Source organism: Heliangelus exortis, chromosome 2, assembly GCF_036169615.1.
Source record: "Heliangelus exortis chromosome 2, bHelExo1.hap1, whole genome shotgun sequence".
Taxonomy (NCBI): Eukaryota; Metazoa; Chordata; class Aves; order Apodiformes; family Trochilidae; genus Heliangelus; species Heliangelus exortis.
This window is the reverse complement of record NC_092423.1, coordinates 97,629,160-97,646,707: the sequence shown is the minus strand read 5'-3', so window position 1 is coordinate 97,646,707 and position 17,548 is coordinate 97,629,160. Positions and strand designations below refer to the sequence as shown.

The 17,548-nt window shown below is 45.5% G+C and overlaps 1 protein-coding gene across 6 annotated transcripts in view; it reads left to right on the top strand.

The window, feature by feature from the left end:
• The window catches only part of LDLRAD4 (low density lipoprotein receptor class A domain containing 4), a 289,376-nt gene that overhangs the window by 251,230 nt on the left and 20,598 nt on the right, over window positions 1-17,548 (top strand). For 2 of the 6 annotated variants that reach the window (XM_071737096.1, XM_071737095.1), the window contains exon 5: window positions 15,170-15,324. In XM_071737096.1, coding sequence (XP_071593197.1) covers window positions 15,170-15,324 — 155 coding nt within the window. Of the gene's footprint in view, window positions 1-11,217; window positions 11,327-11,667; window positions 12,113-15,169; window positions 15,325-17,548 lie in introns of those variants that run through there. The other 4 variants (XM_071737101.1, XM_071737100.1, XM_071737099.1 and 1 more) reach the window with 4 other exon arrangements.

The following is a 17,548-nucleotide window of genomic DNA, read 5'->3' as shown; positions in this document are numbered from 1 at the left end:
CAGCAGCAGGTTAGCCTCATTGTTTTTAGTGTCACACATCAACGCTTCTCAGACTTCATGCCTGAGCCACAAGTGTTGGGTGCACTGAGATTTCTCCTGTCACACCCTTTGTGTACCTACCACAGCCAGGGGCTTGGATTCTTGAGAACAGAGGTGGGCTGGGAAGATCTTGCTGTAGGGGATAAACTTTATGAGGGAACTAATTGCAATTGTGGGCTGCCCTTGGCTGAGACTACAGAAACAAGAGTAGCGTGTTCTGTGGGGAGTCTACTCTGCCCTATCTGAGGGCAGGGGCTTTGCCTTATGCCACAGGGAGCTTGTATGTGTGTTTCTCATGGTCTGGTGTGCCTGGGCATCGTGGAGAGGAGGTGAGGTGCAAATGCCCGTGGAGGTGTTCGATGAAGTCTGGTGCATAACATGAGCCAGGAGTGTGCCCAGGTAGCCAAGAAGGCCAATGGCATCCTGGCCTGTATCAGGAACAGCGTGGCCAGCAGGTCCAAGGAAGTGATTCTGCCCCTGTACTCAGCACTGGTGAGGCCACATCTTGAGTCCTGTGTTCAGTTCTGGGCCCCTCAGTTTAGGAAGGATATCGAGGTCCTGGAGCAGGTCCAAAGGAGGGCAACCAGGCTGGTGAAGGGACCCGAGTGCAGATCCTATGAGGAGAGGCTGAGGGAGCTGGGGCTGTTCAGCCTGGAAAAGAGGAGGCTCAGAGGAGACCTCATCACTCTCCACAACTCTCTGAAAGGAGGGGGTAGCCAGGGGGGGGTTGGTCTCTTTTCCCAGGCAACTCTCAGCAAGACAAGAGGGCACAGCCTCAAGTTGTGCCGGGGGAGGTTTAGGTTGGACATTAGAAAGAATTTCTTTACTGAGAGGGTGATCAGACATTGGAATGGGCTGCCCCAGGAAGTGGTGGATTCTCCATCCCTGGAGATATTTAAAAAGAGACTGAATGTGGCACTCAGTGCCATGGTCTGGTAACTGCAGCGGTAGTGGATCAAGGGTTGGACTTGATGATCTCTGAGGTCCCTTCCAACCCAGCCAATTCTATGGTTCTATGATTCTATGATTCTATGTGCGTGTGAGAGCTGAGATTCTGTGTGCAGGTGGCCAGCACATGCCCTGGATGTCAGATGCATCCGAGACCTGCACACTCGCTGAATGTGCACTGTGCTGGCAAACTGCAGACTCTGACGAATCGTTTGTCTGGGACTTGTGAATGGCAAAAAGCTTGGTCTGAGCTGCTCTGCAGGTCAGGATGCCGGGCGTCCTGAAATCCTGGACAAATCCCCTTAGCGCTTTTGGTAAGTCTGCAGCTGGGATTTACTGTTGTGACAGCACATCCTAAGTGTGGTAAAAATAGCCTGTCTGCCAGCATTGCAAACCTGACTCACCTCCCACAGTTAATAGGTGGGCAGTCAAGGCTGCTTCTTGAGTTGTTGCACAAACGCAGTGGTCCTCATGGCAGAGGATCTCAAAGCCTCCATGTAAAGCACTTGCCTGGCTCAGGCTGATTCTCTGCAGCTTTGGCTTCAGACTTTGTGGATTGGAAGTATGGATGTCAGAGACCCCTGATCTCAGGCCAAAAGGGATGATGGAGACATTTCTGTGTCCTTTTCTCCTCTGGATGGCTGGTCCAGCTTGTACTTGCCTGGAGACAGACTGGAAGGTGTGCTGTGCCAAGAGCATCCCTACCCTCTTAGGCTGTGCAGAAAGCACAGTCCTCTCCCTGGAGGCTGCCTAGCAAGTTTTAACCCTTTACCTTAATGAAAACCATGTTTTTTTAATAAAAAATTAGGACCACACCAAATCTGAAATAGTAGTTTTGTTACACCAGTGGGGTAATACAGAGAAGTGAGAGGGAGTGAACGTGCTTTTCCTGCTCTCTGTGTGCCTGCAAGCACGCCTGGGAGAGCACAGTTTCACTGTAAACCTGAAAATTAGTATATTGCTCACTCTCAAAACTTCCTTTTCAACCAGGAGATTGACCCAGGAAGTTTCACCTGAAAATGAGTATCTTGCTCACTCTCAAAACTTCCTTTTCAACAAGGAAATCGACCCAGGAAGTTTCACCCCACCCAGACAGGGTGTAATGGTACCGCTTTAGTGCGCTACGCACCGTGAGTCAGTACAGTGTCAGATGTACAGTCGTACAGAGTGGCATCATAGGATGAAGTAATTTGAAATGCAGCCTCCTGTCCAAAAATACCATCCAACCAACTGTAAGATACATTAGCTGTCACTTCCCAGTGTGTCTGGTGAGATTTCAAGCAAATTTTGTTTTGTGCCATCACACACAGGAAAATGCCATTGCAGCGGCTCAGGGCCAGCCTTTTGCTCACTGGGAAAGGGCACCTGCCCATTTGCCAGTCCTGGGCAGATTTTGAAAATGTACTTTTGTGATTTAGCAGCTCAAAAGTCATCCTCATAAATGGCTTAGCAGCCAAAATTTCATATGGTTCTGGTACCAGGCAGCACATGAAGGCTGAAGGGCTGCTTAAGTGCTGCTGTGGTAGCAAGGGAGGAGAGCAGGGACATCCAGTGGGGCTGAGGGGACCTGCCCTAGGTCACCAGTAGGTCTGTGATAGAGCTGGGGAGACAATCTGAATCTCAGTCAGATCTCATAGCAAGTAGATTATGCATCTCCATAAACATCTCTGCCATACACTTGGGGCAGTTTTGTGTGTTCTGTATGCAGGGTCACTCTTCCTTTCCTTGTTCAGTCCCTCAAGTCCTCCTGTCCTATGAGACATTTCAAGTTTAACTGTAATCTGTTCAATCCAGTATTATGCTGGTAGTACAGGAAAAAAAGAAGTAGGTGGAAGAGCAGTGTTAGAAAGTGGCCCTCAACCTATACTGAGACCACAGCCCTCTCCTGGAGTCTGTTCAGAAACATCCATCCCTCCCCAGCTGCCTGGGATCAGTAATGTCACAGCCCACAGAGCAGTGGGACTCTGCTACTCCTGCTCAATGGTTGTATCATGGGTGATGGTGGTGTTTCTGGCTCTTGGTTTCCACCCTGAAATGACAGTGTCATTGGAACTGCCCAGAGGTACCAGAGAGACCCTGGCCTTATTCAGAGTACAAGAGGTTGGTGGTCTTTGTAATAAATGATCCATCTGCCTTCCCGTTGTATGTGCAGTGTCTTGGAAGTGGCTTGAGTTTGTAATGCCATTATTTCTGCTGAAAACAAGAATACTGTCATTACATTGTGGGACTGGCCTCATTTTATGTAAAGTAGATGCGTATTTAAGCTTTGAATCGAGTTTCTAGGGTGCTGTCCATCAACTGATGTTTGGAAATCGTTTTTTAGAAGCTCTGCCAGTTTTGACATGCTGCTTTAATATTTTTCTGGCTGCAATAGGGCAAGACATAGAAATCTTATGTTGTCATCACACAGAGCTGTGAAGCGTTCTTTTTTTTCTTTTGCTTTCTCTCTCTTGCACTCTGTCATATGGAAACCAGATCAAGATTATGAAATTATTGCCCACAAACTGTGATCTTTTTTCTCTTTTGTGGTGGGAACTGACAAGTCAGTGATGGCTTGGTGCTGTTGGTACTAGCTGTTCATGCTGCACGCATTTGTATGTATCAGGAAGTGCCAAACTTGGCGTGCTTCTCAGTTGGCACACAGGCTGGTGAAACGTCAGATTTTTAATTGTGATAAAGTTCACAAAAGAAAAAATTATGGCAGATGTTTCCTTTTGTCAGAGCCGAACTGAATCATTAAAATGTGATATGATGTACTCTGAACGAGTCAGTGTAAACACCATCCCTGTGAACATGTCAAAAAACTGGAGAACGTAGACCATTCATGGTAATGTGAAAAACCATGTGGTCTGAATGCTGTATTACCAAGCTTTTCTCTTTAAATGCAGAGCATGAATCTTATGAATTTTTATTGCCTTTATACAAAATGAAAAGATAACATATTCTGCTTTGGTAAAAATAGCCTGGTAGCTTCTGCGACGTGGTTGTCATTTCAATGGTGGTTTACTCAGAAGTCTGCTTTTTCACAAGCAGCAGTGATGTATCTAATTCCCATTGAGTGCCAAGCTCCCTCGCCTAATTCCCTCTTTTCTAGAGGATGTATTTTGGGGAAGTCTTACTCATTTGCCAGTCTGAAGGAAGCGGCAGAAACGCCGCTGCTTGCCGGGGAATGCCTGTGATGATGCGTTAAAACTGGCTCCTGATAAGTGGTTATGGAAAAACTGCAGGAAGCATCCAACAGCCAACATTCTCTGTGGACTTTCCCATCTCCTCCTCGCATCTCCTACGTGAGGATTATTGACTTCACAGTCACTTAGGATGCTAGTCAGAAAAGAAGTGCATTAGAAACTTCCTGATGCTTCCCTTATGAGCTGGATACATGATAATCTGCAGTTATTCTATTTTTTTGTTGTTGTTGTTGGCCTAAGAAGTCTTGACTTGATTCTGATTCTTAATCCCAGTGTTGTCAGTTCTCAAGTTTTTACTGTGAATTGAGTGGCTTTCTTAATGCTTCAGCTGCTGGAGTCAAGGGAGTTGTTGAACACCTTCATTTTGACACAAAGGTCAAAGAAACACTGGAAAAATGTGACCAAGGTGTATCCTGAAGTGCTGTTTTATGCCACTCTTCTGATTTGAGGGAGCCTGATTTAACATTTTTGAAATGCTGGGGATTGGGAATAAAATACTTTGTTATTAAAGTGAGTTATAAACTGTAGCAACTCCAAATAAGTTTCCTGTCAAAAAGTTCGGTCCCCATCTCTTTTGGTGCTGTACTGCAAGTGAGGTGAATGTGTTTTGCAGACCAATTTAAATACTCTTACTCTGTGGCCCCCATCTCCAGATCAATTACATTGATTTATTGGGGAAAACTTGTGTTTGTGTGCACGAACATATGCAAATTGTATGCACACAATATGTGTCATTTCAAGCAAGGCTGTGGAAGCCAGAAGTAATGAACTTAGTAAAAATAGCCACACTATACTGGATGCAGTGGTAGCAATTGATAATGGCAAAGTTTTTGCACCATGGCAATTTGTGGAAATGCAGTGTGCTTTTTTAAATTAGCATAAGTTTATGCTCCTCTCTTGCACCATAGAAACCTAATCCATCATGAAACCTCATTAGAAACTGCACCATTGTATCCTAAGGCAGATGTGAAATTTGTGTGAGTCACCGATTTGCGATCAAGCTGAAGGAAACTGAGTCTACAATTCTTAAGAAAGAAGCCGCCCATTTGGGATGCATTTACGCAGCTCCTTTTGTATAAATCATTAGTGCTATAAACTATCCATTATTGTTAGGAGAAATTCAACAATGCAAATAAAACAAAATACTGTGGCAGAGCAATTTTATGCTTGATTGTAATGTTTAATGGCATGTTCTCATAAAGAGATTTTCTCATCCTTCAGACCTATCATGTCTGTGACTCACTTGATTTCCAATGGTTTGAACATCCCCCACTTTATTCCTAGAGTTGTTTTCTCTAGAGCAATTTCTGTAACGTGCTGCAGCATGGGGTTAGCCAGGGTTAATTTCCCTTATGATTATACATCCAGACAGCATATATGTAAATGCTGCAAGACAAATGATAAGAAAACTGCAGGATAAAAGAAAAACAAAGAAAATTCCTTTGGTTTATTTGTAGATCTATTTTTCAGTATCGATGTATTTCCATTATTTGCTTTTGAATGTTTGTATTAGTTTATATTGGCACTATAGTTCTTTAAAAGCACTATTCTTCTGTCATCACTGACTTCATATTTTGCATTACGTTGATTCCCTTTCTCCCCTATCTCCAGATGCCTTTTTGAGGTTCCCCTCTTCAGCCTTTATTTCAGGTACTAGACAGTGAGGCAGAGCTTCGTATCGCTAAGCCAGCTGATTATATTCATGTCAGAAATAAAATACAGTTCTTCACATTCTACTTGTATTTTTAGTTCTTTATTGTAACCCTGCTTCTGCTTTCCCTTCTTATCTCTGTTCTGTGTATTGCCCTTAGGCTTCTTATTTTAGACCAGGGTTTCTGAGTTTTCCTGTGATCTTGAAAGGTTTCTGTACTGTCCAGCTTTTTGAAGTATTTCAATACACTGTAATAAGAAAGTACTACAAAATCTTGATAGTCTGTTAATCTGCAATCAAGTGCCTGTTGTTTTCCTGTCTGCCATGGAGTTTGTGGCAGTTGAGATTTATGGGGGGAACAATCCACCTGGCAGGAGACTCCCTGTAACTCCAAAGAGTGAAAAAATGAACATTTTTATTCCTGTGTAAAATACCACTAATAGCTTCTTTAGCAACCTATATTTCTACAACAGGGCTTTCAGTTTTGTGTTGGAGGTGGATTCTTGCATATGCACAGATTCTAGCACCCATGCTAATTCTGTCTCTCATTTAACTTTCATCTGTTCCTATGGTAGGATAATGCATGATGTGATCTCTCAGCTTTTTTAATGTGGTCCTTAGTGCAACTCTTCTAGCTCCTGTTTGAATGGGCTAAAAAAGAATATTAATAATGAGGGATGATTCTTCCCTGTACTTGCTGGGAATTGCCTGGAAACCATGGGGAGCTTAGGCAGTGTAGTCATGCTGCAACCACTGAGTCTCCACAGAGTCCAGTACCAGGTACTAATTGCAATTACTGCTGGGAGAACTCTGAATAACAATGGAATTTAAAAAAAAACCCAAAACACTGTGATGTTTTCTTGCCTTTTCTCTTATTCAAATAGCTCCTTTTTACAACTACTGATTAGAATTGAGCTCAAAATAAAAAGCCATGGAATATGATCAAAATGAAGGATGGAAGGGGTTGCAGTATTGTCAGTGCATCTGATTTTGTTTACGCTTTTTTAATTGAACTAAATGGAGGATGGGATTAGTCAATGATTAAAATAAGTGAAAGCTATGGCTTAATAAGTGAAAGTTATAGCAGTGCTCAACATAACAGATACCTGTGTGAAATTCCTGGTTCTTGTCCCCCTGGTTGCTGTGTCCCTTTCGGGATATTTCCATGGTCTTGAGTAGCTTGGGCTGATGATCACCCTCAGATTTACAACTGCCTTTCCCTGCCCAGAGTTTCTCATTCCTTATGCATCAGTACTGGGAAATTCTGTACCTGTTTTTCAGCGGGGGAGCATCGAAGCTACCAGCAGCGTAATCTCCCGGGTAAACATATTATCCTCAGGCCAGAATATTATCCTCACTGTACCATTTAACCCTGCTGGAGGAGACGGCTGTAAATTGCCTGTGTTGAGCCAGCGTGTGAGGACTAATAGAACTGCAGTGGGGATAATTCATGAGTAGATTTTCTCACTCACCAGTGTAAACAGAGCTAGGGCTATTACTTTTAAAACAGCATGTTATAAGTCAGTGTCCCAGATCGAACCATCCTTCCAGCACAGGAAAACAAACCAGGACACGCGTGGCCAGCACATGGACCGTGCAGGCTGTGCAACCAACTGTGCACATCAAGGGCTGCTTTGTTTTTCTAGGAAGCGAGATTCGGAGTGAGCTCTTTAACTGGGGATTGCAAAGGGTGATTTAAAAAACAAAACAAAACGTAGATCAATGTCACAATCCTTCCTATTAACGCAGAGTTAAAGAACAGCTTTAGCAGGATGGTAATTTAGAGGTTTTAAACACTGTCCTCTTCTGCCTTAAGACCCTACACAAAACTTGCTTCTTTGGGGTTGTGTTGCTTTTGCCTACTTTGCCTTGCACAATTAACACAAGAACACAATGCATCTAGATTATGCACCTTCTAGCAAGTAAGTTACTTGAATTCACTGAACCCAAGTAAACCACTTTTTCTTTCTCTGGAGTGGTGCTGTATCTTTTTTTCTGACAAACGCAACCTGTATACTCCAGATTTAATTGAAAAGGTGAAGAATTACCCTAGGAGATGGCAGTTTTAGAGGTGGGGGCTGTGGGGCACCTGGTGGGTGCATCTGCAGTCATGTGAAGGCCATCCAGGTGCAGACCCTTACCCAAAAGGGGATGGTCCCAGTCTCCTGCTCCGTCCCTCACTGACTATTTCCCACCTCCTTTTTTTGGTGTTATCATCAATGTTCACTGAACAATCGATTTGACTTTTTCCCATGAGCAGAGACCTGGTCTAGCTCACCTGTGCCTCAGAGCATGGCTCCCCCACAATGGCAACATGGCTTTGGCCATGAAGCATCATCCTGGTGCCACTTGGAAGAGACAAATAAGGACGCGTGGCCCTGCATTAAGCATTGATGTTTGTAGATGGGTGACCATCTCAGATGGTTTTCTGGGCTGAGGTTATGCACATGGCTCTGAGCTGTACCATAGAGCAGGGAGGGGAAAGCACCCCACACACCCCCCTGCTGTCCAGATTCCCCTAATGAGTGACCCCAAGGGGCTGCCTGCAGGCAGGAGGAAACACCCCCTTGTTTTCCAGTTTCATGACTGTGGTTTTTCTCTTGCTCTTCAGAGTAAGGGCTGGCCAGGAGCCTGCCCACAATCAGTGAAGTCTTCAGAGAAGCAGAGAAAAAAAAAAAGGAAATACTAAACTCATATGGAGAAAGCAGCATCTGTCCAATTTTTGTCACCAAAGTATGACTGTATTTTCTTACACTTCAGAGATTACAGTCTTTCCTATTAGTAAAACAAAAAATCAGGTTGTGTTCTTGCAGGTTCCAAAATGAGTTTTTTGTTTTTTCAGTCAAGATTGAGGAGACAGACTAGCAAATACATCCTTTATACATTTTCACCTAAATGTTACCATGTTTAACTAGCCCTTGGTTTTATCATTAATGTGCTAGACTTGTAGAGACTTGTGGAGGAGCATTATGACTTGGTTTGCCAAACCCTGTCACCAGCTCAGCCATCTTGCTCAGAGGTCACAGTGGAACCTGCTTCTGGGAGAGGAATTTTAGAAGGAAGGTGGTCTCCCATCCTTGTTGAATGAGTAGCTTTCATGGGCCATCTGGCAATTGCTGTGATGTTGTTCAGCCCTTAAAGGGCTTGGTTCAAATTAAAACTTGATGATAAAATAATAAAAAAAAAAATAGGTAATGAGCCAAATACTGTTCTGAGGATATTCTTGAGGGTTCTTATCAGGTGCATAGCTTATGGTTGCAGCAGTTGGTAACTATTTTGCAGTCATTGTGCCTGCACTTATACAATAATATTAAACAAGTTCTGGTGGGTGAGGAAGTGTTGGGCTGCAGGGGGAACAAAGTGCATAATGTATCAGACTCCCCATGTGCCAAATCCCAAGTTTTGCCAAAGCAATTGTTTTATGCTGTGGGTTAATGCCCTCTAGGAACTGGAAAGACTCAAAACATTCAGGCTTCAGTTGTAGGAAACCAAAGAAGCAGCATTAATACTAATGTATTAATTTTCTTTTGTTTTCTGCTTACAGTCTTTAAGCTTATCTGAGACCAACTTTTCATTTTAAACATGAGATTTGGGAATAATGTATGTGGGTCAGTCTTTGGCTCAGAAACTTTGTTTGAGAGGTTCAGTCCTGGACAAGGGAGAATTTGCAACAGGAAGGTAACCATCACTGATTCTTTACACACAAAGTGGGTCATGCCCATACAACAGCCATGTTTAAAAGGCCAGTCTGTTGAATAAATTGCTTCAAAGTAGTCAAGGGACAATGGGATGGTAGTTCAGAAAGTTCTCCGCATCTGCTGTCCCTATGGAATTATTCCCCGGTGCTGGTAGAGGTGCTGAGATCAGTTAATACTCTGCTTGCACAAAAGAATTCCATCGACATATAATTTCAAATCATTCTGCTCACCTAGGAACTCTCAAAGGTTGTTTATTTACAGTCCACAGTCACTGTCCCCCCAGCTTCACGGTGCTGTTTGGACTGGGGCCTTAGACCTTGCAGTATGAGCTAAACATCAACATTTGCATAAGCCCAGGCAGTGGGGATAGCCTGTAGCCAGACAAGAGGGCTCTGCTGTGTGTGGTGCACAAATATATACATATCAGGATGTGCCTCCCTACTATTTTTAAGCCCCTGACTCTTCCTAGTGCAAGTCTGATGTGTGACCACAAGCAGGCCAAATCCTCTCACTCTCCTTCCCCTCCTGGCTTTGGCTCCTCGACTTTGAGCCAAGGGATCCTTTTTGGAGACTGGTCCATGGGTTTTGCAAATCTGAAAAGCTTGAGGATCAGTGGCTCTGTCTCCATGGTCAGCCCCAGAGCTCGTCCTGGGGGCTTGGACCATTGTGGCCCCGTGGTGAGGGGAGAGATGCTGCTGTGAGGCTGTGCAGAGCCTGCTGGAAGTGGGTCCTGGAGCCTCACCAGCGCTGCCACCCAGCTCCTCGGCAGCTCCCAAGTCCTGGCTGAGTGCAGACCAGATGGGGAACTCGCTTTTCCTGCTGACACAGACACGCACCGGTTTTACCCGCTGCTTTGGGGACGCTGCCCTAACCCACAGAGGTAACGAGGAACGGGAGGCGGGCTTGGCCGTGCTGGTGAAGCAGGTGTAGGAGGAACATCCCGGGAGTTGAGGGACATGGTCCTCATGAGGGACGTGGTGCTGTGGTCAGTAGCGGAGGGGGCAGCCTTGAAATCCCTGCTACCGCCCTCGTAGTGGTGCTCAGACCGTCTGCCGGGTCGGGATGGGGAAGCGATCTGCCAAGCCGGGAGCGGCAGGGCTGGGAGGGGCAAAGGGGATAAGGGGAAGGCAGACGGTGCTAGAGCCGGGGAGCTTTGCTAAAGAAACTGTCAGACGAGTCTGAAGCCCAAGTCCCAAAATCTCCGGTGCTTTCCTTTCCCCTCCCTCTTGTGCGTGTGGATTGCTTGAGGTTACAGGCATCGTTTCTTATGGTGGGTGTTCTTTTGCAGTATTGCGGCAGGAGGCCTCTCCCTATATATATTATACCTTCCCGAATCTCCCTAAAACCTGGGAAAACGTAACCCCAGCCGCCCAGCCGGAGTTTCTGGTGTCGCCACATTTTTTTTTTTTTTTTTTTTTTTTTGGTGGTGGTGGTGGCATCCTTGAAGGCGCCGGAGGGAGACGAGAAACTAAGGCTGAGATTTCTTCGCCGGGGACATTCCCAGTGGGTGGAAACGGGACTGACAGGGAATCTGGGTGATTAAATAACTCCTCGGGAAGGCGCTTCGACTGCCCCCATTCCCCCCTCCCCCCCGCACCTCCCTCCCCGGGACTGGCGGCAGGGGCGCCCCTGACGGAGGAACGGGGGGGAAACGGGGGGCGGGTACCCAAGCGGGGGCGGGCGGGGCGGCGCATGCGCAGTCGCGGTGGGGCCGGGGCAGGCGGAAGGGCCGGGGCGCCCCGAGCGCCCGCCGGGCCGGGCCGGGCTTAAAGAGCGGCGGCGACGGCGGCGGCGCGGGTAAGGTACGGACCTTCCCCTCCACTTTCCTCTGCCCCTCCAAGGCCCCGCGGAGGGACTCGGGGAGGAGCGCGGCGCCGCGGCGGGGGTTTTGTGGTTTTGGTTCCTTTCTTCTTCTTTTTTTTTTTTTTTTTTTTTTTTAAGTGTCGTCTGTTGATTTTTTTTTTAATAATTATTATTTTTGGGTGTTGCTTTAAAGTAATTTCGTTCCAGACGAATCCAGGCGGGGCCCTGCCGACGGGGGGGCCCATACGCATCCCTGGTGTCCGTGTGCGCACACGCGCGGCCGGGGGCTCTCGGAGCAAGAGTTGGGGGGGGGGTAGGGGGGGGCGGGAGCGGCCGGTGTCAGCCCCGGCCCGGCTTGGCCCGGCCCGCCCGCTGCCGGCCCAGCCCTCCCGGTGCACCGCCCTGCCGTGCCCTGCCCTCCCCTGCCGGCTGCCGGCGGCAGCTGATCCGTCGGGAGCTGCGGTCTGAGCTCCGGAGAGAGAGAGAGAGAGGGAGGGAGGGAGGGACGGGCGGACAGGAGGCAGGCTGTCTGTCTGCCTGTCCGTCCGTCTGTCAGTCAGTCAGTCAGTCAGTCTCCACGCGGTGCTGAGCGGGCAGCCCCAGGAAGGTGTCCCCTCGCTGGATGGATCCCGGGGCTGCCGGTGATGCGGTGCCTGCCGGGGGGCCTGGCGGAGCGGCTTGAGCCCCCCCTCCGCCGGAGGCGAGCATGTCCAGTGAGCAGCAGCAGCAGCTTAACAGGACAGCGCTGAAGGATGCACGGTTAAAAGACCTGTTGTGGGAAAGAGGTACCCGCTTCGGCCGGCCGGGTGTCCCCAGGGGGAGGGACTGCAGCCCCGTCCCGCGTTACCGCAGAGAAACCCGCAGGCTGGCAGAGCCCGCGGCTCCGGGGGCTCCGAGCAGGCTGTCTGCGGAGCAGGGATTAGTCCAGGCGCTTTTGCTTGAGTGATTGTCGATAGTTATATATACATCATTATTTCTTTTTTCCGTACTCTTCTGTGAAGGTGATATATGAATTGACTACATAGTTGCCTTTTCCATGTTGTGCGTTTACCGTGACAAATATTTTCCGGGGTGTGTGTGTGTGTGTGTGTGTGTGAGAAGTATTATAAATATTATTTTCTCTCTGTGCAGAAACGGGGTGTGTATGAGCATGACAGACTTGAGGAGGTAAAACCATGTAATTTCCTGAAGGTCCCCCCAGTCTCTTTCCCAGTTAATTTATAGGGAGAGGGGGCGGCAGGAGGAGCTGCCCACCCGGAGGGCGGTGCTTGGCTCCCGGCACGTTTTGGGGCAGCGGGGCAGGAGGTGAAGGGGGAGCCCGGGGTCACCCCGTGCCTGCCGGCAGCCCGCAGAAAAAAATGTTCACTTTGCCTTGAGAAGTGGTGATAAATAGAGGAGGTGGCAGCTGCTGCTCTTTGCTTTTCCCTGTCAATGACTTAAAGAGTCAGGAGGAGGAAAAAGGGTTTAAAAATTATCTTCCTTTTTCCTTTCCCTCCAGTTTCCAGCGAGGAAATCCTGTGGAACGTCAGTAGGGTGTTTAGTTTTGTTGATGTTGTAAAGCTGAGTTGTTCCAAGATCCTGTGTGCTCATACCTGTTTTCTGCGTCTTTCATTTTAATTTATTTTCTTGTATTGCATAGCCGTGTTTGGCTAAAACATTTCTGAATTATTCTTCCAGAGGGAAATGCTCACTGTCCCAATCCCTTATTTCTAAAGGAGAGGTACGGTTCCCCACCACTGTGGGACCTTGATAAATTTAGAAAACTCTGCCCTTGGCAGATAGAGAAGTAACATGTTATTCCAGTGATCTTTGCATTCTAGGAAAGCCTAAATCAACATTGTTTGTTTTGCATGTTGCCCTTTAGCAACAGTCTCTCAGTTTCCAGTGTAATGTATTTCATGGACACCCCCAAAAAAAAAAGTTTTTGGATAAAGAAACCCTTTGATAATTCATAGCCACAGAATGTGAATTGCAGCAGTTGTCAACTGTGTCCAGTCTGTATTCTGTGCTTCTGAGGCAAGTAAAATGGACTTTTTACTGAAGCACAGTTCTGGTGGGTTTGGTTTTTAACTAATTCTATGCTTCAGGCTTTTTGAGTTTTTGGTGCTGACATTGCTAGCTTGTAGTGAGTCAACAGAGGAAAAAAACCCAAACATTGCTGCATATGGGATTGATAGCAAAAGCAGAGCAAAGCACTGACTAATCACATTTTCTGAAAATATTGGTGGTCTTACCAATGAGTGAGTCATACTAAACAACAAAGAAAAATGAAATAATGAATATTATTTTGCTCTTTACTCTTTCCTTACACTGGAATCAGTTTAGTTGCTCCTACTGAGATGATCAGAGTACCTCAGCACTGAGATGGTGGTGTGTCTGTGCCCACTGGTGTCTTGTGACAAACAGCTGGACCTTGGCACCAGCCCCCACTGGACACTGAGTGCTCTTGCAGCTCCTGCAGCCGAAGGTGTTGTTTGTGAGGGATCTCAGAATAGTGTAGCAGCCTTGGGTTTCCCTTAGTTCTACTGCAGGTCACTTTGGATTTTATGTGTGAGGGGGTTTTTCTGGCTCAGCTTCTTAGTCCTGTTGTGTTTGTGTAAGTGTGATGCTGCTACAGGGAAGGCTGAGGGTGACTAGGAGTGAAAGAGATGGGGGAGAGTTTGTATTCTTTGTTTGTTTTGCCTTTTTATATTTTTGTTACCCTTATTTCTTTTTAAAACAGACATTTAATGTCTTTTCCCCAAAGTTAGTGTTTTTGTGCCCGAAAGTAATGCCATTTTTGGAAGGTGCTGAAACTGAGCAACCCACCCTGCTGCTTTGCTTTTTCTCCCAGCCTAGCAACCGAGGACCTCCTCCCATTAACTGGAGTTGTCTTTCAAGATGAGAGCATCCCCTGTGAGCAATGCAGTTTCCATAGAAATATCAGCAACTGTGTTAACACCAAAGGGCAATTTCCCCCCCTTATGTTGCTCATCCTTGCTGCTCCAGTATAGCCAAAAGAGTGCAAGAGTGACTCATTGCTAAATATACTTAATATTTGTGGTATAGGCAGGACTTTGGGTAAGATGACAGGCTCTGATGGAGAGTTCATTGTAACTGTATCTCTTGCAACAGCCAAGGCACCAGTTTCATTTTTAACTATTGTGGAATGTATCTTGTTTTAGAGTACTAGATATCTTTTTAGATTTTTAACTGAATGGGAATGGCCTAGCAAAGTTAATTTTATTCTAGTTGGAAAGAAGCAAGTAATTGAAAAAGAAATTGCATGTAGATTCAATTGGAAGAAAAATTTCTTTTCCACTTTACTTTGGTAATTCTTGTGCTGTTTATCTAATACAAAATTAAGGATAGTTTACTAGATACAGTGTCTTGATTCCTCTCTCCATTGCCTCTGCTTTGAAGCTTATGAAGCCCATGGACTCTATTGGCATTGCAGGTGGCTATTAAAATAATGTGAATTCTGTGTGTAGTTTTGTTTTGGGTTTTCTTTGTTGTTGTTTTTTGGGTTTTGGTGTTTGGTTTTTTTTTCCCCTAGTGAAATTGTTATATACAAGCCTGAAAAAGCTTGTTTCTGGTGTTTATGCTGAAAAATTTATACCTGTGAAGGTTGCAGAGAAGTTTTAGCTTTGACCTGCATCTCATAAATATCTGCATCTCATATAAATAAATATTAAAAATTTCATAATTTTTAAAACACAGTTTTCTTCACAAAACTTTGACATGGACAACAGAAGCATCTTACTCCAGATAAATCTGATGTACATCTGTGTTTTTCAAGTTATTGCTTTGATGGATAATATTCTGTGCATGATTGACGTATTTTTCTTTTTTCTTTGTTTTAGCTGAACTGGAGTTTGTTCAAATCATCATCATAATTGTGGTTATAACTGTTATGGTGGTAGTGATCATCTGCTTGTTGAACCATTACAAACTCTCGACACGCTCCTTTATCAACCGGCAGAGCCAAAGCAGACGACAGGAAGAAACTTTGCAGACAGTGAGTATGAGACCCTCTCACCAAATTCCTTCTCCTTATGCTCTATGGGTCTGCAGCAAAGCCTCTTGAGGAGTTCTGGTATAGGCAACTGCTGGAAGAACTTCTGGTGTCACTTTTAATGCTCCCTGTAGTTTTTGCTGAGGCTGTTTTTGTCAATAGAAGAAAAAAAAATCAGAACGTATATTTAAAACCTGCTGTCTTTGGGTTTAGATCCTGCTATGTTTTATGTAGCCTAATTTCATTTTGCATTTGGCAGCCCAAATGTGACATCCTCTTTGCTGTTGCTGTAATTTGAAGGGGAATGTATGAAGATTTGAAATATACATTGTTGTTGCTTTCCATGTATTTGCTAATGTTCTGGAATTTTATCACTGTTACTGTTCTGTGAAGCTGCATTAACTGTTTGCCAGATGCAGAACACTGGCGAGTAAGGGCCCAGAAAAGTGTAATGTTTGTTCTACTTAAGCAGCAAGAAAATAGTGGGAAAATGATCCCTGCAAGGACATGGAGTGGTTAAATGTGTTGTTGCAGAGCCAAGGGCTTAAGCCTGAATCTCACTTGAAACTTTTTGAGACTATCTTTAATCAGCTCAACAGTAAATGGGTACCTAACCTGCTTTGTGAGCCAGGATTTTTGTGGGTGGGATGCAGTACTCCCTTGTCAAGGGTAACCATAGGGTGTCCGTGACCTTGGGGCACCCACCCAAGCTGAATGCTACACTGTGATGTTGCAGGGAGCTCCTTTTTCTGATGTGCTTTTCGGTATGCTTGCAGGTCTTCCCTTTGTCTCTTTGCTGACTGCAATGACCAAGGGGCCATTTGTGAGGGTTGCCTGTTCATGCATTCAATTCCTGGCAATAGCTTTGGGTCCCATTTCATTTTGCTGTCAAAAAAAGTTGTCTGATTGTAGCTGGAAGGTGTGATCCCTTGACAGTTTACACCAGTCTGTAAGTCTGCAGTCTTCCCTTTCTTTCCCTCCTGGTCCTGTGTTTCCTCCTACTTTGTCCTCTGTAGGGAGCTGCCAAGGTAGTGGTGTGAGGCCTCAGGGGGCTGATCTGGCTGAACACTCACTGTTGGGTTTTTGTTTGTTTGTGTGGGTTTGTTTTGTTTTGGTTTTTAGTTAGATTCCAGACGGATCAGGGAGCAGGAGGAGTGCTGGCAGGGCAGGAGGCAGGGATGCTGGGGCCAGGGGTGCACCTGAGCAGTTGCTGTGGAGCTGCAGCCCTGGCAATTGGCAGCTCCCTCCTGAAAGGCAGTTGTAAAACATGATGAATGCAGGGTTCCCAAAGCTCTCCGTTACTGCATCACCTCCACCCATTTGCTGGGAGGAATACCTTGTACCCTCCTGTATCCTGCATGAGGAGGAGAGGAGGTGTCTCCTCAAGGGGAGGTAGTCTCGTTCCTCAGCACTTAAATAGTGCAGGAATATTAACTCTCATTTGGTTACAGATGAAACTGGAACTTGTCAAATCTTAACCCCGTAGACTTCAGAGCTGGAAAAATGGGCTAGATTAATTTGAGTGTTGCATTGAATTGGATTCTGTAATTCAAAAACCACACTTCTGTCTGAAAAATGTTAGCTGTAATTGCTACAAGTACCTAAAATGAAATAATTTGAGATAAAGGAAATGGATTTTCATCTTCACAAATCTTTTAAAGCTGCAGTAAGCTGTCAAATGCATGAAGTAACCCATTATTTCCTTTGTATGGTTCATTAGTATTGTCTGTTACCAGAGCAAGTGGTGCCTTTCCTCTTGGAGGCAAGAGAGGAAACATCACTTTCTTGTGAAGAAGAATATGCAGTTCGGTGCTGAGGATTTGGGAGCTGCTTTAGTACCCAGAACTGCTCTTAAATATATATATAATTTTTTCTTTTTCTTTTTTAAAGCACTGTCTCAGTTTCAATTTCATGGTGCCCTTATAAGTAATGATAATCATAGTCAAGTGAGCACTTCAGGGGAATTGATGATGGGTTGGCAAGAAGTGGTTACTAACTGTACCGAAAACTCTCTGCTGTAGGTTTGTCATCACTATTACTCATCAGCATTTCTGATAAGCTGAAGCTGTTTTAAAAGAAAGTCATACTTGTGGGGAATGAGACTTCAGAGGCCTCTAAAGTCAGATGTCAAATATGAATGAATCTTAGTTTTTTTATTAGTCTTGGGTACTAGAAGGAAATTCTGCTAGAAACTGTGTGCTGTGTGCAGTGCAAACCTTAAAAGCAG